The 24,435-nt window shown below is 43.8% G+C and overlaps 2 protein-coding genes across 4 annotated transcripts; one reads left to right on the top strand and one right to left on the bottom strand.

Annotated features, from left to right (window-relative positions):
- The first annotated feature begins 4,233 nt into the window (after positions 1 to 4,233).
- Positions 4,234 to 10,634, top strand: METTL26 (methyltransferase like 26). Of its 3 annotated transcripts, XM_075319404.1 has the most exons (7): positions 4,234 to 4,488; positions 4,793 to 4,952; positions 6,909 to 6,968; positions 7,303 to 7,370; positions 8,165 to 8,330; positions 9,207 to 9,285; positions 10,490 to 10,622. In XM_075319404.1, exons 1-6 carry the CDS (start codon positions 4,292 to 4,294, stop codon positions 9,246 to 9,248), a joined length of 693 nt encoding a protein of 230 aa, XP_075175519.1. In that variant the 5' UTR covers positions 4,234 to 4,291; the 3' UTR covers positions 9,249 to 9,285; positions 10,490 to 10,622. The 3 variants fall into 3 exon arrangements, with proteins under 3 accessions (XP_075175519.1, XP_075175520.1, XP_075175521.1); XM_075319405.1 differs by lacking the exon at positions 8,165 to 8,330 and having other exon boundaries at positions 10,490 to 10,634; XM_075319406.1 differs by lacking the exons at positions 8,165 to 8,330; positions 9,207 to 9,285 and having other exon boundaries at positions 10,490 to 10,634.
- A 2,906-nt stretch (positions 10,635 to 13,540) lies between these two features.
- On the bottom strand, positions 13,541 to 22,245 carry WFIKKN1 (WAP, follistatin/kazal, immunoglobulin, kunitz and netrin domain containing 1). The gene is made up of 2 exons (XM_075318234.1): positions 20,999 to 22,245; positions 13,541 to 18,345 (listed from the first exon to the last, which is right to left on the bottom strand). The coding sequence occupies exons 1-2, from the start codon at positions 21,155 to 21,157 to the stop codon at positions 16,867 to 16,869; spliced, it is 1,638 nt and encodes a 545-aa protein (XP_075174349.1). The 5' UTR covers positions 21,158 to 22,245; the 3' UTR covers positions 13,541 to 16,866.
- Between the last annotated feature and the right edge of the window lie 2,190 nt (positions 22,246 to 24,435).

The following is a 24,435-nucleotide window of genomic DNA, read 5'->3' as shown; positions in this document are numbered from 1 at the left end:
GAGGGATAGATAGAGGGATGGATGGATGGATAGATAGATAGAGGGATAGATAGATAGAGGGATAGATAGAGGGATGGATGGATGGATAGATAGATAGATAGATAGATAGATAGATAGAGGGATAGATAGATAGAGGGATAGATAGAGGGATAGATAGATGGATGGATAGACAGATAGAAGGATAGATAAATAGATAGATAGATAGATAGATAGATGGATAGATGGGGATGGATAGATAGATAGATAGAGGGATAAATAGATAGATAGGTAGATAGTTAGATGGGGATGGATAGTTAGATATTGGATGGATGGATGGATGGATAGATAGAGGGATGGATGGATGGATAGATAGGTTAGATAATAGGATAGATAGCTATAGATAGCTAGATATTGGATAGATATTGGATGGATAGATAGGTAGGTAGGTAGGTAGATAGATAGTTAAATGGGGATGGATAGAGATAGATATTGGATGGATAGATAGGGGGATAGATAGATAGATGGTGATGGATAGAGGGAAAGATAGATAGATGGTGATGGATAGATAGATATCGGATGGATTGATAGATAAATAGATATTGGATGGATAAATAGATAGAGGGGTAGAGAGAGGGATGGATAGATAGGTTAGATAATACCCTACCCTAACCTACTGTATCCTCACCTATCCCTTGTAGACTGTGAGCCCTCGCGGGCAGGGACCTCTATCCTCCTATACCAGTCTGTGTCTTGTATTGTTTATGATTATTGTACTTGTCCCTATTATGTATACTCCTTTCACATGTAAAGCGTCATGGAATTGATGGCGCTATAATAATAATAATAATAATAATAATAATAATAGCTAGATATTAGATAAATGGATAGACAGATATTGGATAGATAGATATTGGATAGAGGGATAGATAGATATAGGATAGATAGATGGATAGATAGATGGATGGATAGAGAGATAGATATAGGATAGATAGATATAGGATAGATAGATATAGGATAGATAGGTAGATGGATAGATAGATAGATAGATATAGGATAGATAGATAGATAGATAGATATAGGATAGATAGATAAAGGATAGATAGATAGAGGGATAGATAGATAGATAGATAGATAGATATAGGATAGATAGAGGGATAGATAGATAGATATAGGATAGATAGAGGGATAGATAGATAGATATAGGATAGATAGATATAGGATAGATAGAGGGATAGATATAGGATAGATAGATAGATAGATAGATATAGGATAGATAGATATAGGATAGATAGATAGATAGATAGATATAGGATAGATAGATAGATAGAGGGATAGATAGATAGATAGATAGATAGATAGATAGATAGATAGATATAGGATAGATAGATAGAAAGATAAGTGCCCCCACAGTCCCCACCCTGGATGTGCCCCATCCATCCTTCCTACAGTCCCCACCCACCATCCCCACAGCCCCAGTCCCTAATGTACACTTGCTTTGGCAAAACTAATTTGTATTTGGTCCTGCCAATAAAGCTTATTTGATTTGATTTGATTTGATTTGATATAGGATAGATGGATAGATAGATAGATAGATAGATAGATAGATAGATATTGGATACATAGATAGATAGAATAAATTTCAAGAATTGTTGAAAATCTACTATCCACTCTAGTCATCAGGAAACAGAACAGACCCCCCCTCCCCCCCTTGAATGACCTTCCATGAAGGACGTCCTTGGAGAATGATGAGTGTGACTTTTCCCAGCATGCTTTGCTCATTAACAGAATTTGGGATTTCTGTGAGAATCGGTTCCTGTGATCCGCACACTATAGAATACTGGAATAGGACGAATCTAAAAATAATCCCCACACAATGTCACATCTATTACATTCGGGCTATAAAGCAACTTTGGTCACATGACATGAAGATGTCTGGTGATTTTTTACATTATTTAGTCTGTATAAACACGAGCACATGGAGTCTGGTGGGGGAGAAAATCACACCTCTATGGCAGAAAAGCGGTTTTGAAGCTGGGTTTCCCACAGTGTTTCCTTGTCTTTTGAATTGAAGAGTCAAGTCTGGAGCAGATTCCACAAGGAACAAGTCACTTATATATATATATTTAAGAAGGTTTTCAAAATCTTGCTGAAAAGAAAAAAACTCCTCTTATCATATAAATTGTTTTTATTGCATTGAATAAGAAGAATATTCAGAAAGTGATTAAAGTGTTTTTGATTTTTTTTTTGGGGGGGAGGATTTTGGATCTTCAAAATTCTCCTCAAAAACAATCCGTGTGACTTGGAGACTTTGCACTTTCTTTCCTTTGTAAACTTTAAAAAAACCTTTTCACAAGTAGCGGAAGCCGCTGTATTCAAATCGTAAGGCCGTGTGCACACTTTTTCAGGTGTTTATTAGTGCGTACCCTCCCCTTTGGCTAAGTTTAGGCAATTTTTCAAATGTTTATTAGTGTGGACCCTCCCTTTTGGCTATGTTCACATTGATTTTTTTTTTCAGGCCTTATTGGAGCAAAATATCTCCGGAGAATATGAGCACAATGAGTCTTTTTTTACTTTGCTTTTACAACAGAAAATGATATGGAAACTCTGCAAATCCTTCTAAAAAGGAGTTTCCGCTCCAAAAACTCAGCAAAAAACCCTCCAGCTCTGATTTAAACTAGTGTTTTTTAACCACCCTGTGTTCTGTTGGAATTTTTTTTTGGGGGGGCGGTTGAGTTTCTGCTTGTAATATTCTATAAAAAAAACAAACAAAAAAACTTGAGAACAGAGTTTTTATTTGCAGGGGATTCGGTCTTTAAAAAAAGAGATAAACGGAAAAAAAAATTGCTTAAAAATACTTGAAAAGGTTCCATCAGGATCTGCTTCAAAAGCGCAACATAGATTTCTACAAAATTAAACCTCTTAAAAGGTAAAAACAAAGTTTGAAAAAACCTTCTGCCACGAAGAACTAAGTGGATTTTCTATAGGAATTAATTTGAAGAGGTTTCAAGAGTTTTGAAGAAGTTTTTGTAGAAGATCCACTATAAAAAAAAATCCCTCACTCTTTCGTTCCCCTATTAGGGAGTGTTCACATTTTGCTTCCTATGACCAATCAATGTTCAGGAGACACAGAGACTGGAGTATTCTAAGGGATTTCCATCATGGATTTCCTGAAGGATGGCGTGAGGATTACCCCTATAGCAGGGGTCGGGAACCTATGACTCGCGAGCCAGATGTGGCTTTTTTGATGGCTGTATCTGTCCCGCAGACAATTCTGTGATAATTAAATAGCGTATTTTCCGGTTTGTAAGACGCACTTTTTTCCCCCAAAATTGGCGGAAAAATTGGGGTGCGTCTTACAAACACCCTTTGGCTTACCGGGGCGGCAGTGGTGGCACTAGGCCGGCAATACTGCAGGCTCGTGGAGTATCGTGGCGGATTGCAGGCTGCTTTGAATCTCCCGCAATTGACGAGATCGACTTCAAGAAAATGGCCGCGGAGACGGACATTTTCTTGAAGCCCATCGCATGGATCTGCACACGCGCCGCAGCCATTTTCTTGAGTCCATCTCATCAACTGCAGGAGATTCAAAGCAGTCCACCGGCAGATCAATGGCGCCCCACAAGCCGACCCTCCGCACACTGACCCTCTTGGGCCGCGACACCCCCTCCTCCGTGCCCGCAGCTTCGTCTACCCTGCCTCCTGGGACCTTCTGAGCTGCTCCACCACCGCCGCTCCCCCTGGAAGGTATGGCTCTCATGGAATTATATTTTAGTATATGTGGCGTTCATGACTCTCTCAGCCAAAAAGGTTCCCGACCCCTGCCCTATAGAATAGGCCTGTTTTGATAAATATTTGTATTCCCCCATGTAATATTTCTTTAGACTCCTTCATTGTGCCGTTCCTCTGTTATTCCTCCTGGAAATTGCTCTCTTATGGCATTACGACGTGTTCTTAGTCATTACACAATAGGGGATGAAACTGTTATCCAACTATGATGCTGTTTATCAGACGTTTCCAGGAGGAATCACAGAGGAATAGCACAATGATGAGCTCTAGAGTATTTATTAAAGCAGATTTGCCATAAATTTGCATTGCAGGTGGCTGAAGGCACAGATAGTTCTCTATGAGTCCGGATTCTCCACACAGAATCTCTTGACTGACTCCAAAGAAAGCACAAATGGAGTTTGCACCAAAATGTACTGGCACTTTAAAAAGCCGTAAACTGTCGTAAACGACTGAGGGATTCTGGGAGTTGTAGTTCCGCCCACGCGTCTTGGGGTCAGAGCCGCCAGTCACAGTGAAGCTGGGAAAGATGCTCGTGGCCGCAGCCGCGGACAGAAACAAGGAGCCGATCCTTGACGTCCTGCGGCAGTATGTGAACCCTGCGGCCCCCGCGGTGCGGGCCCTGGAGGTCGCCTCGGGCACCGGGCAGCACGCGGCACATTTTTCCCGGGCGCTGCCCAACCTGCGCTGGATCCCTTCCGAGATGGACCAGCGCTGTCTGCGCAGGTGAGACATGTGACCGGCGCGGGTCATGTGACCGAGATAAAGGCCTAACCATTCAGAACGCGGCTTTCACTTTCAAGACATCTGTGAAATAAGACGTGAATTCTGATTGGTCGGCAGCCTGTAGTAGTTCTTCATGCATCCCTCTCTTTGTTTATGTATGTTATAAGGAACTACAAGTCCCAGCAAGCCATGGCATTACACAAAAAAAATGCATTACCTAGCTCAGTGTTCTACTGGTAATTCTAAAAAATGTTATGTTGGCACGCATTGTTATAAAAAATAATAGTTTTTTTTGTTTCTTCAGTATATCCGAGTACATCTCCAGGTGGTCTCTTACAAATGTGGAGCAACCGCGCATGCTGGATGCCTCCCGGAGCTGGGAGACATGGGGCGTGGAGCCAAATTCTCTGCAACTGGTGGTCTGCATCAATATGATCCATATATCAGAGCCCATCTGCACTCAGGTCACCGCTTTACTTCATCTTTATTGCCCTCTGTACAGAGCTGTGGGGTTCAAATCCGCTTTTACATTGGGGCCTGTGTGTGGACCCCATTACAGTACCACAAATAAATCTAATGGCTGTAACTAGGAATTAGCTGGTTGTTGGGACCTGTTTCATCAGCCCCTGGTTCTTGAGCCGTTCATATATTACATGTAATACCTAAATTCCCCTCTAATCGCCGATGCATGGCTGGCAAACTTTGTGGGTAGATTGTTGGGTACCCAGAGCCTTTTCTTCCTATTTAACTCAGGCTACCTCATACTTTCTATATGTCAGCAAACATCACCTAAGCTTTATTATTATTATTATTATTATTATTATTATTATTATTACCATTTATTATTATAGCGCCATTTATTCCATGGCGCTTTACAAGTGAGGGAGGGTATACGTACAGCAATCATTACAAGTACAAAACAGACTGGTATAGGAGAGAGGACCCTGCCCGCAAGGGTTCACAGCTATACGAGTATATTCCTTGCAGCGCCCAATTCATCCCTCCTCTCAACACTGGAGTATGATTCCTCGCAGCGCCCAATTTACCCCCTCCGACACAGAGTATAGTTCCTCGCAGTGCCCAATTCACTCCCCCCAACACAGAGTATGATTCCTCACAGCGCCCAATTCACCCCCTCCGACACAGAGTATGATTCCTCACAGTGCCCAATTCCCCCCCTCCGACACAGAGTATGATTCCTCACAGCGCCCAATTCACCCCCCCAACACAGAGTATGATTCCTCACAGCGCCCAATTCACCCCCCCAACACAGAGTATGATTCCTCACAGCACCCAATTCACTTCCCCAACACAGAGTATGATCCCTCACAGCGCCCAATTCACCCCCCCCAACACAGAGTATGATTCCTCACAGCGCCCAATTCACCCCCCCCAACACAGAGTATGATTCCTCACAGCGCCCAATTCACCCCCCCAACACAGAGTATGATTCCTCACAGCGCCCAATTTACCCCCCCAACACAGAGTATGATTCCTCACAGCACCCAATTCACTTCCCCAACACAGAGTATGATCCCTCACAGCGCCCAATTCACCCCCCCAACACAGAGTATGATTCCTCACAGCACCCAATTCACTTCCCCAACACAGAGTATGATCCCTCACAGCGCCCAATTCACTTCCCCAACACAGAGTATGATCCCTCACAGCGCCCAATTCACCCCCCCAACACAGAGTATGATTCCTCACAGCGCCCAATTCACCCCCCCCAACACAGAGTATGATTCCTCACAGCGCCCAATTCACCCCCCCAACACAGTGTATGATTCCTCACAGCGCCCAATTCACCCCCCCCAACACAGAGTATGATTCCTCACAGCGCCCAATTCACCCCCCCAACACAGAGTATGATTCCTCACAGCGCCCAATTTACCCCCCAACACAGAGTATGATTCCTCACAGCGCCCAATTCACCCCCCCAACACAGTGTATGATTCCTCACAGCGCCCAATTCACCCCCCAACACAGAGTATGATTCCTCGCAGCGCCCAATTCACCCCCCCAACACAGAGTATGGTTCCTCGCAGCGCCCAATTCACCCCCCCAACACAGAGTATGGTTCCTTTCAACACCCAATTCACCCCCCCAACACAGAGTATGGTTCCTTTCAACACCCATTTCACCCCCCCCCCCCCACCCCTGAGTTTGGTGTCCCACAACCCACCCAACTGGCAATGGATAGGGTTATGCTTTTTACTTGGCAGCCACTATGGACTATACGGATGCTTCCTAGTATTTGTCACTTGCTATAGAAGTGGCACTTTGTGGATATTAGTGGATGAAAGGAAAGTATCTGGATTTTTGGGAGAGGTTGGGGAACGTGGTCAACTACTGAATATAGGATAATTAAAACACATTTTACATTTATTTATAATGCAAACTATATTTTTTTTCATCAGGGTCTGTTTTATGGGGCCGGACATGTGCTACAACCAGGAGGCATTCTCCTAACCTATGGGGTAAGTCTGGTCTGCAGTGTTACCTGATGTAGTATACAATATAGATCCTTATATTGCCTCATTCTTAAAGGGATTGTCCAGAAAGTGTGATAGCAGATCGGTGGGGATCCAACACCAATCAGCTGTTACGAGATCCCACGGCTGCCGGTAATGCCCAGCGTTCCCAGCCGCAGCACCTCAGCTCCATACACTGTGTATTTCCAGTACTGTAGCTCAGCTCCTATTGAAGTGAATGGGAGCGGAGCGGAATATATTGTCCAATCTATGGTTAGCGTTAAACCTAGAAATCATTGACATCTCTGTATTCACTAATGATGTCCCCTTTTCTCCCCAGCCATACTCTGTCAATGGCGTCCTCACTCCGCAAAGTAATATTGATTTTAACCAGAGTCTGAAAAACAGGTATTACTCAATATATATATATACTCTGCTGTTTCTACATTTGTTGTGGTTTCCTCTTCTCACCAGACATGCCCTATACCTGCCTCGTTTACATTAAAAGGGGTTCTCCATTAGCCAACAAGATAAGAATGTACTGAAACATTGGGCAATAGACCATTTGTCAATACTATTTATGATGTCCCATGGGTACCGGGGGGGGGGGTGGTATACAGGTGCTCATGAGCCAGGACCATATTGAGATCCCTATGTATATATTCCTCCCGTGTGGATGTAATATATTATTAATGTAATAATTATATTATATAATGATATATATATATATAATTATTATATAATATAATTTATTATTATTATTATTATATTTAATTAATACGTAAGATTAAAAAAATCTTGGTTTAAAGGGGTTGTCCAGGATGATGACCTATTCTTAGGATAGCTCATCAGTGTCTGATTGGTGAGGGTGCGACACCCGGCATTGCGCCGATCAGCTGCTCTTGGTACCGATGGCAGCCGGAACTGCTCAGTCGTGGTGCTGCATAGTGGCCACAGCTGGATACTGTATATGTGCCCCCTGTATGAAGCAATAAGGGGCAGATATGCAGTACCAGGCTCTGTTATTGGAGTTGTGCTGCGCAGCTCAACTCCGGACAACCCCTTTAAGTAATGCCAAACATTTTTGACTGTAATCTACAACTCCGATCATTGCCACTTTTGCTGTGTGGTGATTGCCAGGTACTTGCTGCTTGACCGTGACGATCTATGCTACATGATTCAGATTGGCACTGTGCTTACAGCAGAGGAGGAAAAAGCAGCTGGCAGCAGTCACGCCATTCCAATATCTTCAGGCTGAGCTATTCGAAAGTATATACTGTATACTGTATGGAGAAAAGTCTGCGCCAAAAACAAGCCCATAGCATTGTCCTCCTCCACAATGGTTTTCAGCGGGCACAATGCAGTCAGGTGGGTAATGTTCTCCTGGAATCATCAAACCCAGACTCGACCCGAAGACGCAGATAGAGAAGTGTGATCCAGCTCTGCACAGAACACGTGTCCTCCAGAGTCCAGTGGTGGCCACTTTAAACCGCTCCATCTGATGCTCGGCATTGTGCTTGGTGATGTACGGCTCGGCATTGTGCTTGGTGATGTACACCTCGGCATTGTGCTTGGTGATGTACAGCTCAGCATTGTGCTTGGTGATGTACGGCTCGGCATTGTGCTTGGTGATGTACGGCTTGGCATTGTGCTTAGTGATGTACAGCTCAGCATTGTGCTTGGTGATGTATGGCTCGGCATTGTGCTTGGTGATGTACGGCTCGGCATTGTGCTTGGTGATGTACGGCTCGGCATTGTGCTTGGTGATGTACGGCTCGGCATTGTGCTTGGTGATGTACAGCTCGGCATTGTGCTTGGTGATGTACGGCTCGGCATTGTGCTTGGTGATGTACGGCTCGGCATTGTGCTTGGTGATGTGCGGCTCGGCATTGTGCTTGGTGATGTACGGCTCGGCCTTGTGCTTGGTGATGTATGGCTGCTCGGACATGGAGCTCCTTGCAGGCGCAGTGTTTGTGCTGATGTTACCAGAGGAGGTCTGGACTCTGCAGTTATGGTATCAGCAGAGCGGTGGTGATTTTCTGCCCTCTGCTCCTCAGCACTCGGCCCTCCGCTCTATGATTTGAGTGAGCCAAAACCTGAACTCAGTGATTAAGACGTGCGTCCAAATACGTATGTCCACATAATGACTCTACTCCCAGACAGCCCCTTTAATCTCTGCTTTCAGTTTGTTGTATATGACTTGTATATGGATATGACTTTCTGACGTAACCTATTATTTTTCAGCAATCCAGCCTGGGGAATTTGGGATACATCAGACCTGCATGAGCTGGCAAAGACCTGTGGGATGGTACTGGAGAGAATGGTAGGGACTTCTCACAAGGGCCATATAGCTTAGATGGGCAGCATGGTGGCTCAATGATTAGCACTGTACGGCGGCTCGGCGCTTAGCACTGTACGGCGGCTCGGCGCTTAGCACTGTACGGCGGCTCGGCGCTTAGCACTGTAAGGCGGCTCGGCGCTTAGCACTGTATGGCGGCTCGGCGCTTAGCACTGTATGGCGGCTCGGCGCTTAGCACTGTATGGCGGCTCGGCGCTTAGCACTGTATGGCGCCTCGGTGCTTAGCACTGTTTGGCGGCTCGGCGCTTAGCACTGTATGGCGGCTCGGTGCTTAGCACTGTTTGGCGGCTCGGTGCTTAGCACTGTATGGCGGCTCGGTGCTTAGCACTATATGGCGGCTCAGTGCTTAGCACTGTACGGTGGCTCTGTGGTTAGCACTATACGGTGGTTCAGTGGTTAGCACTGTACTTTGGCTCGGTGGTTAGTTCTGTATGGTGGCTCAGTGGTTAGCACTACAGTCTTGCAGCGCTGGGGTCCTGGGTTAAAATCCCACCAAAGACAACATCTGCAAGGAGTTTGTATGTTCTCCCCGTGTTTGCGTGGGTTTCCTCCGGGTTCTCCGGTTTCCTCCCACACTCCAAAGACATACAGATAGGGATATAGATTGTGAACCCCAATGGGGACAGTGATACATAAATTCACATGGATGCCTTGCTGCTTTTTTCCCACCGGAAATGGATTCATTTTTCACCATTGGCTGTCTCTGATATTGTATACACGTAAGCTGCAATACCAGGCACAACCTGAGAACAAGAGTGGTGCTATTGATGCAAAATGAAGAACAGAATTAATGTCTTATTCTGGATAATCCTGTTAAAAGTCCCTCATTAAGTCCATTGTAGATGGGTATAATGAGAATATTAGGAATTGTGCAGGATTGGAATAAAAACGATGGCTTAGAAATAGAAAATATCTGTCATTGTCCGGATTCAGGGTCACTGATGTCTGGATCTTGCGAATAGACTGAACCTTCACTGCTGTAGGCAAATTAAGGTTAATGGTCTACAGGGCAACCGCGTGTATGACAATGTGACATTGACAGACACAATAGCATTAATGTCTGCAGAATGCCCTTTCACCCTCACATACCTGCCATAGCCAGTGCCCTCCCCCCCTCACGTGACGAACCTCTGTGCCACTGATCTCCGACTCTTACGTTGTGTTGCAGGTGGATTTGCCGGCAAATAACAAGTGCTTGATCTTCCGGAAGATGTGATACATGAAGAAAGCCACAAAAGGTCGCCTCATAATTCACATTGTTGTTTTGTTTGTGTATAGGTACGAGCAACTTATTGGAAATCTATAATAAATAAATTTAAAAAAAAACTCCTTTTTTTTTTCTTTTCTTTTTTTTTTCATGTGATCATGTTGTTGTCTTTGCAGAGATTACTTCTAATGAAATGATCACCACCTCAAGTCATAATTCAGATTAGTTTTGGAAGGATGAGCATGAAAATAAAGGAAAAAAAACACCCCCTAAATTCTGATTGGGCAAAATTATATTTTAAGCATAGTGCTCCCTCATGTGGCCACTTGCGGTAATGCACTAACTTTTATTATTTATTATTATTATTATAGCGCCATTTATTCACTGGCGCTTTACATGACATTATGATTTATATTTTACATAATAATTAGATTTTATAAATTACTAGCTGTAGTACCTGGCGTTGCCCGGGATAGTAACGGTCTCTCTGTTTCTCTTCCTCTCTCCCACTCTCTCTGTCTCCCTCCTTCTCTCTCTGTCTCCTTCGCTCTTTCCTTCTCTCTCTGTCTGTCTCTTTAAATCTCTGTCTGCATTTCTTTCTGTCGGTCTCTCTCTCGCGTTATCTCTCTGTCTCTGTTTCTCGGTCTATCTGCGTCTTTATGTCTCTCTATTTCTCTCTGTCTGCCTTTCTCTCTCTGCCTATCTCTATTTGTCTCTCTGTCTGTCTTTGTCTCTGTGTGTCCTCTCTCTGTTTCTGTCTCTATCCGTCTCTGTCCCTCTTTGTCTGTCTCTGTCTGTCTCTCTTTGTCTCTCTATGTCTGTCTTTCTATGTACGTCTCTCTCTCCCTGTCTGCCTCTCTCTTTGTCTCTCTCTATCCGTGTGTCTGTCTGTCTATCTATATCTGTCTCTCTCTGTCTGCCACTCCCTCTATCTCTTTCTGTCTGTCTGCCTCTCTCCCTGCCTTTCTCTGTCTGTGTCTCTCTGTCTCTTTTTCTCTTTGTACGTCTCTCTCTATCTCTCTATTTCTCTGTTTCTGTCTCTCTGTTTCTGTCTGTCTCTCTGTCTGTCTCTATTTCTCTCTCTCTCTCTCTGTCTCTCTATCCGTCTCGACTGATGTCATGTCATATTACCTCACACATAAGCTTCTTATACTAAGAATGTCCTTCGTTGCCTATAGCAACCAATCTCCGCTCCTATTGATGACCTGTAGCTCCCAGCTCCATTGACTTTAATGTAAGCAGGTTTTGGAGAGTAACTCTAAAGCGTGGGGTTAAATTTTTTTCCCTCAAAATATAGTCCATGACGTTCCCTGAGTCACATGAGGCTACATCTCTCTCTATCTCTCTGTTTCTGTCTGTCTCTATTTCTCTCTGTCTCTCTGTCTGTCTTTCTCTTTCTGTCTCTGTCTGTCTCTCTATCCATCTCGACTGATGTCATGTTATATTACCTCACACATAAGCTTCTTATACTAAGAATGTCCTTCGTTGCCTATAGCAACCAATCTCCGCTCCTATTAATGACCTGTAGCTCCCAGCTCCATTGACTTTAATGTAAGCAGGTTTTTGGAGAGTAACTCTAAAGCGTGGGGTTAAATTTTTTCCCTCAAAATATAGCCCATGACGTTCCCTGAGTCACATGAGGCTACGTCTCTCTCTCTCTCTGTTTCTGTCTGTCTCTATCTCTCTGTTTCTGTCTCTCTGTTTCTGGCTATCTCTGTCTGTCTCTATTTCTCTCTGTCTCTCTCTGTCTGTCTTTCTCTGTCTGTCTCTCTATCCATCTCGACTGATGTCATATTACCTCACACATAAGCTTCTTATACTAAGAATGTCCTTCGTTCCCTATAGCAACCAATCTCCGCTCCTATTAATGACCCTGAGTCACATGAGGCTACGTCTCTCTCTATCTCTCTGTTTGTCTGTCTCTATCTTTCTGTTTCTGTCTCTCTGTCTGTCTCTATTTCTCTCTGTCTCTCTGTCTGTCTTTCTCTTTCTGTCTCTGTCTGTCTCTCTATCCGTCTCGACTGATGTCATGTCATATTACCTCACACATAAGCTTCTTATACTAAGAATGTCCTTCGTTGCCTATAGCAACCAATCTCCGCTCCTATTAATGACCTGTAGCTCCCAGCTCCATTGACTTTAATGTAAGCAGGTTTTTGGAGAGTAACTCTAAAGCGTGGGGTTACATTTTTTTCCCTCAAAATATAGTCCATGACGTTCCCTGAGTCACATGAGGCTACGTCTCTCTCTATCTCTCTGTTTCTGTCTGTCTCTATTTCTCTCTGTCTCTCTGTCTGTCTTTCTCTTTCTGTCTCTGTCTGTCTCTCTATCCATCTCGACTGATGTCATGTTATATTACCTCACACATAAGCTTCTTATACTAAGAATGTCCTTCGTTGCCTATAGCAACCAATCTCCGCTCCTATTAATGACCTGTAGCTCCCAGCTCCATTGACTTTAATGTAAGCAGGTTTTTGGAGAGTAACTCTAAAGCGTGGGGTTACATTTTTTTCCCTCAAAATATAGTCCATGACGTTCCCTGAGTCACATGAGGCGTCTGTGCAAAATTTTGCGATTGTAAATGCGATGGTGCGGATTCCTTTAGGGGACATACATACATACATACACAAACACACACACACATACATACACAAAAACACACACACACATACACTCAGCTTTATATATTAGATTTTTGACTCAATAAGGACCCTGCAGATTAGAATTGAGCATAACATTCACAGGACCCTAGTGTTGCATCCACATTGGTACCCCGCAGCAGTCGGACAAGGATGGAGTACCCTTCTTTGTCCGGCACTTACATGTTGGCATCCGAGGCATCTCTTGTGACATCAGGGACTTGAGAATCATTTTTTGCTCAACTCTTCTTTCTTATACATTTACTCACTTTTCAGAATGGCCTAGCAGCTGGACTATAAGAAAGTGGAGTAAATTGTGATTTTAATTTATTTTTACCAATCCAAAATTAAAAAATAATAATAATGTGTATATATAATTATCCATCAAATTAAGAAAAAAAAAATTCACAAGATATTTAATGGATATAGTATAGTGAAAAGCTGTAGCACAATTGGCGTTTTATATACTGTATATAAAGAAAACGAAATGTCATATAAAAATCACTTACAATGATCGTTTCTACATTTTGAACACCGGTAAATTGCTTAACACATATCACAATGGTAAAAAGTAACTTCAGTCTGCCCTTATTATAAAAGGAGTTACCGGATTAAGGAATTCAGAATGAATGGAGTGGTGGACTCATTATGTTCCATCTGTGTAATGCTTCATTCCCCCTGTGGGGGCGCTGCAGAGAAATTATATAATACACCTGATTACGTCTGATTTCTGAGGATTCCATTAGCAGGATATCCTGCGGTCCTATTGTTGTTAATGGACCCCTTTAACTAAAAGGGATTTTACAAAGTGCACTGACCCTTCAAAGGGTGATGCCCATCTTCATAAATTAGTATGGTCGGATAGTGCTTGTACAAACAAGCCCTTTTGCAATTTATTGTTTATTAACATTTTCAGCTGTAATTGAGATATTAGCACTTTTGTTTAAGACTTGTTGCCTCGGAAACCAACCACCACTGCTAGACAACACAGTATACACAGTGCTTACAAGCTCTTAACTATTCTTCGGAAACCGGCCACTACCGCTAGACAGCACAGTATACACAGTACTTACAAGCTCTTATCTATTCTTCAAAGACCGACCACCATGGCTAGACAGTACAGTATACACAGTGCTTACAAGCTCTTATCTATTCTTCAAAGACCGACCACCATGGCTAGACAGCACAGTATATACAGTGCTTACAAGCTCTTATCTATTCTTCAAAGACCGACCACCACGGCTAGACAGCACAGTATACACAGTACTTACAAGCTCTTATCTATTCTTCAAAGACCGACCACCATTGCTAAACAGCACAATATACACAGTGCTTACAAGCTCTTATCTATTCTTCAAAGACCGACCACCATGGCTAGACAGCACAGTATACACAGTGCTTACAAGCTCTTATCTATTCTTCAAAGACCGACCACCACGGCTAGACAGCACAGTATACACAGTGCTTACAAGCTCTTATCTATTCTTCAAAGACCGACCACCATGGCTAGACAGCACAGTATATACAGTGCTTACAAGCTCTTATCTATTCTTCAAAGACCGACCACCACGGCTAGACAGCACAGTATACGCAGTGCTTACAAGCTCTTAACTATTCTTCGGAAACCGGCCACTTCTGTTAGACAGCACAGTATACACAGTACTTACAAGATCTTATCTATTCTTCAAAGACCGACCACCATTGCTAGACAGCACAGTATACACAGTGCTTACAAGCTCTTATCTATTCTTCAAAGACCGACCACCATGGCTAGACAGCACAGTATACACAGTGCTTACAATCTCTTATCTATTCTTCAAAGACCGACCACCATTGCTAGACAGCACAGTATACACAGTGCTTACAAGCTCTTATCTATTCTTCAAAGACCGACCACCATAGCTAGACAGCACAGTATACACAGTGCTTACAAGCTCTTATCTATTCTTCAAAGACCGACCACCACGGCTAGACAGCACAGTATACACAGTGCTTACAAGCTCTTATCTATTCTTTGGAAACCAACCACCACAGCTAGATAGCACAGTATATACAGTGCTTATAAGCTCTTAAGGCCCTGTCACACACAAAGATAAACCCTTGGCAGATCTGTGGTTGCAGTGAAATCATGAACATATTGTTCCATTTGTACACAGCCACAAACCTGGCACTGATTGTCCACAATTTCACTGCAACCACAGATCTGCCGCAGATTTTTCTCTGTGTGTGACAGGGCCTTTAACTATTCTTCGGAAACCGGCCACTACTGCTAGACAGCACAGTATACACAGTGCTTACAAGCTCTTATCTATTCTTCAAAGACCGACCACCATGGCTAAGACCGACCACCACGGCTAGACAGCACAGTATACGCAGTGCTTACAAGCTCTTAACTATTCTTCGGAAACCGGCCACTACCTCTAGACAGCACAGTATACACAGTACTTACAAGCTCTTATCTATTCTTCAAAGACCGACCACCATTGCTAGACAGCACAGTATACACAGTGCTTACAAGCTCTTATCTATTCTTCAAAGACCGACCCCATGGCTAGACAGCACAGTATACACAGTGCTTACAAGCTCTTATCTATTCTTCAAAGACCGACCACCACGGCTAGACAGCACAGTATACACAGTGCTTACAAGCTCTTATCTATTCTTCAAAGACCGACCACCATTGCTAGACAGCACAGTATACACAGTGCTTACAAGCTCTTATCTATTCTTCAAAGACCGACCACCATGGCTAGACAGCACAGTATACACAGTGCTTACAAGCTCTTATCTATTCTTCAAAGACCGACCACCACGGCTAGACAGCACAGTATACACAGTGCTTACAAGCTCTTATCTATTCTTCAAAGACCGACCACCACGGCTAGACAGCACAGTATACACAGTGCTTACAAGCTCTTATCTATTCTTCAAAGACCGACCACCATGGCTAGACAGCACAGTATACACAGTGCTTACAAGCTCTTATCTATTCTTTGGAAACCGACCACCACAGCTAGATAGCACAGTATATACAGTGCTTATAAGCTCTTAAGGCCCTGTCACACACAGAGATAAACCCTTGGCAGATCTGTGGTTGCAGTGAAATCATGAACATATTGTTCCATTTGTACACAGCCACAAACCTGGCACTGATTGTCCACAATTTCACTGCAACCACAGATCTGCCGCAGATTTATCTCTGTGTGTGACAGGGCCTTTAGCTATTCTTTGGAAACTGACCACCACAGCTAGATAGCACAATATACACAGTGCTTACAAGCTCTTATCTATTGAGCTTGTAAGCACTGCTTTGAAGCTGGCCAGGATCAAAAGAGATTGCCTTTACCTTCTCATCCTGGTCAGTTTCAGTACACCAGCAGTTTCAGTACACCGCTTACAAGCTAGGCAGCAGCGATGGTCGGTCTCCTAGGCAATGAGCTGTAAACAACAGAAAAATGTTACTATCTCAATGAAGGATGCAGATTTTATTAAGCAGCAAATAGCAAAAGTAGAAGAACAGTCTATGAAGATGGGAATAACCCTTTAAGGCCTCAATTTTTGCATTTCACTACCAGCGCATTTTATTTTTACTTACACTTTTTTTAATTCATGTTATTATGAGGCGGTATCTAAAGCGTGGTAGGTCATTCATTGATCTCCAGCATTTGGATAATTTGACCTTATTTCTAACAGGTCTTTTCAGTCCTGAAATCGGTTCAGCATCTGACATGTTCCCTTTTCCAGCATGTCTCTGACCTTCCTCAGCCGTTTCTCATTAGCAGGCCGGACGTAGCTTGAGGGTCCTAATAAAGCCATGCCATCTTGTACTTCACCCATGATCAAGAGGTGATTTTCTCCTGAAACCGCAAGACCGCTGCACACGCACCCCCCTCCTCCACTGTCGCCCACCGTCACTTCCAAGTACTTGGTATGGAAAAGTCGCAGACCCATGTATTCATCCTTTAGGACTTCTACGAGGACCACCCGCAGCACTCTTTCCTCCCCAGATTCCTCGAGCCTTCCCACAATCACAAAGTCACTACGACACAAGCTGGGCACAAGTCGTCCTCGTAGATGGCATCCCTGGCATTGCTTAGTACGTGGCAGAGGGCAACGATCGTCACACGCTTGCCTGCTCTCAAAATTGTTCTGGTTGCCATTACACCCACCATAAATAAAGGAAAAGCACTGACGCATGAGAGGACTGTAAGCCCACCTCCACTGCAGGGCCTTGCATGGTCCTCTTACAGGCGGTAATGTACAAAGGTCTGGTGGCCGAGGCTGGCAGGACAAGCGGCACTCTTCGTAAGTTTGAAAGACGTTGGTACCACCTGGGCACCCTTTGTTATAGAAGGTCTGGCAGTCACCAGTTTGGGAATCATAGAACCAGCGAAGGACCCGAAGTTCTTGGCAATCTCTATGATCTGGGGGCTTAAGGCATTCGGATGGGTGAACTGTGTGGCGGTTATTAGTCCCCCCCTTCTTTACAACAGAGAGCGGGAACTGAGCTCGGAGAAGTCCTGCAGAGTTTCGTGCCATGCAAACATACACTCCGGCATCGTCTGGGCGGGTGTTGTAGATGACAAGTTGGCCAGAGTTCGTCACGACAAGGTTGCCATACATCTGGTCTGGGCGCATGAGTGGTGCAGCAGGGCCTTCACCCAACTTCTCCCAAAGGATCTCTGGTCGTGGGCGTCCACTAGACTCACATTGTAGCCCTACAGTACCGCCTACAGTCACCGATTGTGGTGCCGGAGAGTGATACAAGGCTGGTGGCACCGGTACTTCCAGAGGTGTTGATGGTTGTGTTGGCTGGAGGGTAGTTTCAGAAGGAGGTGTAGTAGTGAGTGGCCAAGAAGACACAAACTTGCATGGCACTTCAACCAACGTGATACCCCTGGCACAGGCCTCCGCATCCATGTAGCAGCGATTATAATAAGTCAGACCATCCGAGGCACAGGTGAACCCTGGCTGCTTCCCACATCGCTCCCGACAGCGGCAGACTGGACGTCCTTCCCACATCTCACAGACAGAACCCTGCTGAGAACAGACGAAACCTGCACAGGTGGCAGGATGGACGGAACCGGGAGCCGGCAGGCCAGAATCGGGGTAGCGGGCGGCAACACAGCTCTGCTGTCCACAGACGTTGGTGCAGCATTTCTCAAAGGTTTCACAATCCTGAAAAGAAACGCGGAGAGATATAATTATAGGGAAGGAGCCATAACCCATCGCTCTCCTCATTCTTCCCCTGACACCTTACTCAACTCATAGTCCTTCTTAGGGAAAGAAGACATTTCTAGAGGTCAATGTCCATAAATTTAGTGATGTGTAATAATGAGAAACTACACTTGAAAAAGTATTGAACACGATTACTGTTACTGAAATGTATTTAATACTTTGTCCAATAGCATTTGTTGGTGATGAAGATTCAAGACGCCTCCCGGTATGGAGACACTATTCGCCTGCATTGCTCAGGTGTGATTTTGGCCCATTCTTCCACACAAACACTCTTCAGATCCTGAAGGTCCTGTTGTCCCCTTCTATGAGCTCTGAGCTTTAGTTCCTTTTTTAAATTTTCTATTGGATTCAGCTCCGGTGATCGGCTCTGCCATTGTAGCAGCTTCATTTTCTTTCTCTGAAATTAATTGAGTTTTCTTGGCTGTGTGATTGGGATCATTTTCTTGCTGAAATGTCCTCCCTTGTTTCATCTTCATCATCCTGGTAGATGGCAGCAGATATTTATCAAGAATGTATTTGTACATTTTTCCCTTCATCCTTCCTTTAATTATATGAAGCTTACCAGTGCCGTATGCTGAAAAACAGCCCCACACCATGATGTTCCCACCTCCAAACTTCACTGTTGTTGGTGTTTTTGGGGTGATTTGCCTTTTGGCCTCCAAACATGATGTGTATTATGGCATCCAAAGAGTTCAATTTTGGTCTCATCTGACCAGGCTATATTCTCCCAGTATTTCACAGGCTTGTCTAAAATGTTGCTGAGCGTGCATAGAGGAGCGTGCATACAGGCCATGAAGGGTGAGAGCATTAGTTATTGTTTTCTTTTAAACCATTTCTGTGTACCTGCTGATTCCAGGTCTTTCTGTAGCTCTTCACAGGTGGTCCTTGGCACTTGGACTATTCTTCAGATAATTCTTTTCACTCCTCTGTCTGAAATCTTGCAGACAACACCTGGTCGTGGCCTATTGTAAAGTAATGTTCTTCTTACTTCCAGATTATGACCCCACCCCAACAGTGCTCACTGGAGCCTTCAGTAATTTAGAAATTCTTCTGTAATCAATGGCATTAGTATGTTTTTGAACAAAAAGGTTTCAAAGGTCTTGAGACAGCTCACTGATTTTACCCATCTTGAGATGTTTCTTGTGTGGCATCTTGGTAATGAGACACCTTTGTCTAGGTCGTCAGTTGAACCAGCTGATATTATTTTTTACTAATAGATTTCAGCTGGGGTTATGACTTTCCATGGATTTATGCATTTCTCTTCATGTTTTCAATACTTTTTCTCCTGTGTGATTTCTCATTATTACACATCACTAAATTTATGAACATCTATCATTTGATGTTTTTGCCTGTGTGGATTGGATGGGTTTTGGATGGTGAGATATTCATGCCAACAGCAGCTTTAGAAATATATTTACTTAAAAAATTGTTGACGAGATGAACAAACTGATTAATAGATAATTTGATAGACGCACTGATTGATAGAAGATAGACTTTTTTTACTTTCTAAAGTTCAAAATTTAGTTTGGGTCAATAACAGAATGACAGATAGATAGATAAGGGATGGATGGATAGGTGATAGAAGGATAGATGATAGATAAGGAATAGATGGATAGGTGACAGAAGGATAGATGATAGATAGATAGATAAGGGATGGATGAATGGATGGATAGGTGATAGAAGGATAGATAAATAAGGTATGGATGGATGCATAGGTGATAGAAGGATAGATGATAGATGAGGGATGGATGAATGGATGGATAAGTGATGGAAGGATAGATGGTAGATCGATAGATAATTGATGGATGAATGAATGGATAAGTGATAAAAGAATAGATAGCTAGATAAGGGATGGGTGAATGGTTGGATAGGTGATAGAAGGATAGATGATAGATAAGGAATGGATGGGTAGATGACAGAAGGATAGATGATAGATAGATAGATAGATAGATAGATAAGGGATGGATGAATGGATGGATAGGTGATAGAAGGATAGATAAGGGATGGATACATGGATGGATAGGTGATAGATAAGGGATGGATAGGTAATAGATAAGGGATGAATGGATGGATAGGTGGTAGGATGGATGATAGATAAGGGATGGATGAATGGATGGATAGGTGATAGAAGGATAGATGATAGATGAGGGATGGATGAATGGATGGATAAGTGATGGAAGGATACATGATAGATAGATAGATAGATAGATAGATAGATAGATAAGTGATGGATGAATGGATGGATAAGTGATAAAAGAATAGATAGCTAGATAAGGGATGGATGAATGGTTGGATAGATGATAGATAGATTTTTTTTATTTCAGTAGGGAGATTGTCTAAACACATATAGACAATGTTACACCAGAACTTGCAGAACTAAATTTGGAATTGATCTCTATGAGGTCTGAATATTCATCTGACTGATCAGCAGTCTTACGTAAATCCACATGTAACGCATTGAGAAGTTACCAGGTATAGAGGATACAATATTTAGTCTGTGCTGCACATATTTATCTGATATAATAAAAATACATTGCACATTACGGAATATAGTGCATTCAATTGCATAAATCGGGTTTAGTGGCATTCTTACCTGATCGGCTTCACATTCCCTTTCACAGGTGCTCTGGGCGTCAACCCACAAGTTGGCATTCAGCTGGTTAGGACAGATGCCAAAGTGCTCCCTGGCTGCGATGGAGCTAACACGTTGGGCTTGTAGGAAAAGCAGAGCAAAAAAAAATGTAGCCCTCATAGTTAGAAGTGGAGATCACGCACATGTATGTGCAGCGACACGTGTCCCGGGTGCTATGTGTAATGCATGCGTCGTTTGTCATTGGCACGCATGGTCTGGTTCTGCGTGTGCGTCCCAAATGATGTATTTTCTGGGTATATCACATAATTTATAGGAATGGGATATATAGGACTGGAGTTTGGAATATGGGATGGTGTATGCATGTATCATGGTCCATGTCGGTGCTAGCTTTGCACGTATATGGGCACTGAGGATGTCTGAGGGCATCTAACCCTAACGTCACAAAGTAAGTGACTCTGGTGCCATCCTAGACAGCCTGAGGAGAGCGAGGAACCTGGGCATCTGGTGGGCACAGTGTCCAGAGCGCTGTGTGACGTGCCCAGTCTCTCGCCTCTTGTCCTCCTTTCACCCGCCCCTGATGTGGGACAGGATAACTTTCTAAACAGGATCCTGGATGGGAGGGAGCAGACCCTGTGTCTGTGTGAGGAGGGGGTAGTGTGTCTGTTTTTATAGGGGGTGATGGGGACAGCAGGCACGCGTGTGTGCCCAGGTTACTCACTAATGGGTAAAGGGGCACAGGTCGAGTGAGACGGTGTCCATTAAGTGTGTATGTCTGGCACAATGGGCATGTGGCACATGTGTCCGGTGAATGCGGCAACCAGTGTGTGTGTGCCCCCCAGGGCAACGGTGCCTTGTGTTACGTGTGAACCTGCAGATGGTGTAGGGGGCATGGAGTGACTGGATGGCACACTCAAACCGTGAATAGGTCCGCCAGGCATGGTGTCTGTGACAGAGGTGCAGTGTGCTGATGAGACAGAGGCCGTCTGTCTACATGTTTGTGCCACAGAGGTGTACGGTGTGGAAAGGCGGAGGAGAAGGGAAGGAGCATAGAGCTTCCCTGTGATAGGGGTGGGTGATGGGGGGAGTAACCCAATTCCACCCCTTGTTGTCTCCTTTCATTCAGTGTTGGTGGCTTTCAGTCTGTAGCCCCCTCCCTTCTTGCAGACATTAAATGTGGGGATCAAAGGCCGCTGCCATTTAACCCCTTCCCATGCATACTCAGTCCCTGCAATGACATCTCCCTGACAATCCAGCCCTTCCCAAAAAAAAACAAAAAGGGAAAGGGAACTACAACATCCACAATGCACTGGGGCAGCTGCATGCCAGGTCCTGAAGTTATTAAATAGGAAGCTACGTTTATCACAATTTAGCAGACATGGCTACGAGTTAATAACAATAGGTCTAATGTATGCAAACTGTGACAGGAAAAATGGACCTTGTTGCCCACAGTAACCAATCACAGAACAGATTACATTTTTACTCAGCAGTTACGACCTTGAAAGCTGAGCTCTGATTGGTTGCTAGGAGCAACAAGGCTATTAGTTTCTGTCAGACATTTTTTACAAATGAGGCCTATGGCTAAATTTATTTATATAATGTCACCGTATATGTCAAAGGTAAACTTCCATGAGGGAAAATGAATTCCCTGCTGTATACCTTCGATCTATACCACTGTATAGTGTTCGCCATTGGCCATAATGCTAAAAACAAGCATATATAGTAAAAAATATATATATATACTGTGTATACATATATATGTTCACCACACCGAAAAACTCGGCCTCAGATAAATGTGGGCTTATGGCTTTACAAGCGCATAGCTAAATATGTTCACCCATATTCAGTGTGAACACAGCAAAGTAAAAAATAAATAAAAAAAAAAAAATCACCAAATACACAGTACAGACCAAAAGTTTGGACACACCTCATTCAAAGAGTTTTCTTTATTTTCATGACTCTGAAAATTGTAGATTCACATTGAAGGCATCAAAACTATGAATTAACACATGTGGAATGAAATACTTAACAAAAAAGTGTGAAACTGAAAATATGTCTTATATTCTGGGTTCTTCAAAGTAGCCACCTTTTGCTTTGATTACTGCTTTGCACACTCTTGGCATTCTCTTGATGAGCTTCAAGAGGTAGTCACCGGAAATGGTTTTCACTTCACAGGTGTGCCCTGTCTAGTTTAATAAGTGGGATTTCTTACCTTGTAAATGGGGTTGGGACCATCAGTTGTGTTGTGCAGAAGTCTGGTGGATACACAGCTGATAGTCCTACTGAATAGACTGTTATAATTTGTATTATTGCAAGAAAAAAAGCTGGTAAGTAGAGAAAAACGAGTGACCATCATTACTTTAAGAAATGAAGGTCAGTCAGTCCGAAAAATTGGGAAAACTTTGAAAGTGTCCCCAAGTGCAGTGGCAAAAACTATCAAACGCTACAAAGAAACTGGCTCACATGAGGACCGCCCCAGGAAAGGAAGACCAAGAGTCACCTCTGCTGTGGAGGATAAGTTTATCCGAGTCACAAGCCTCAGAAATCGCAGGTTAACAGCAGCTCAGATTAGAGACCAGGTCAATGCCACGCAGAGTTCTAGCAGCAGACACATCTCTAGAACAACTGTTAAGAGGAGACTTTGTGCAGCAGGCCTTCATGGTAAAATAGCTGCTAGGAAACCACTGCTAAGGACAGGCAACAAGCAGAAGAGACTTGTTTGGGCTAAAGAACACAAGGAATGGACATTGGACGAGTGGAAATCTGTGCTTTGGTCTGATGAGTCCAAATTTGAGATCTTTGGATCCAACCACCGAGTCTTTGTGGGACGCAGAAAAGGTGAACGGATGGACTCTACATGCCTGGTTCCCACCGTGAAGCATGGAGGAGGAGGTGTGATGGTGTGAGGGTGCTTTGCTGGTGACACTGTTGGGGATTTATTCAAAATTGAAGGCATACTGAACCAGCATGCCTACCACAGCATCTTGCAGCGGCGTGCTATTCCATCCGGTTTGCATTTAGTTGGATCATCATTTATTTTTCAACAGGACAATGACTCCAAACACACCTCCAGGCTGTGTAAGGGATATTTGACTAAGCAGGAGAGTGATGGGGTGCTACGCTACATGACCTGGCATCCACAGTCACCAGACCTGAACTCAATCGAGATGGTTTGGGAGGGGCAAAACATTTGAGGCCGGGTTACGCCCATGGCGGCCATCTGCAAAGCCGCCATTTTGAATTCAACTTTATTTTTTTTTATCATGGTATATCCATACTTATGGCCCACCCTGTATATTAGATATTACAGGGACATACAGTTTCCCATCTTAGACATTTCTGAAATATCCACAGGGGAGGACGTATGAGCCCATTCCACCAAACATGGCGTCTGCAGATCTCGTCAGACTGAATGAAGACGTGGAAGCATGGCCGTCACT

This window comes from Anomaloglossus baeobatrachus, chromosome 7, assembly GCF_048569485.1.
Source record: "Anomaloglossus baeobatrachus isolate aAnoBae1 chromosome 7, aAnoBae1.hap1, whole genome shotgun sequence".
Taxonomy (NCBI): domain Eukaryota; kingdom Metazoa; phylum Chordata; class Amphibia; order Anura; family Aromobatidae; genus Anomaloglossus; species Anomaloglossus baeobatrachus.
Note: the sequence above shows the minus strand (reverse complement) of the source record. Positions and strands in the feature narration are given on the sequence as shown.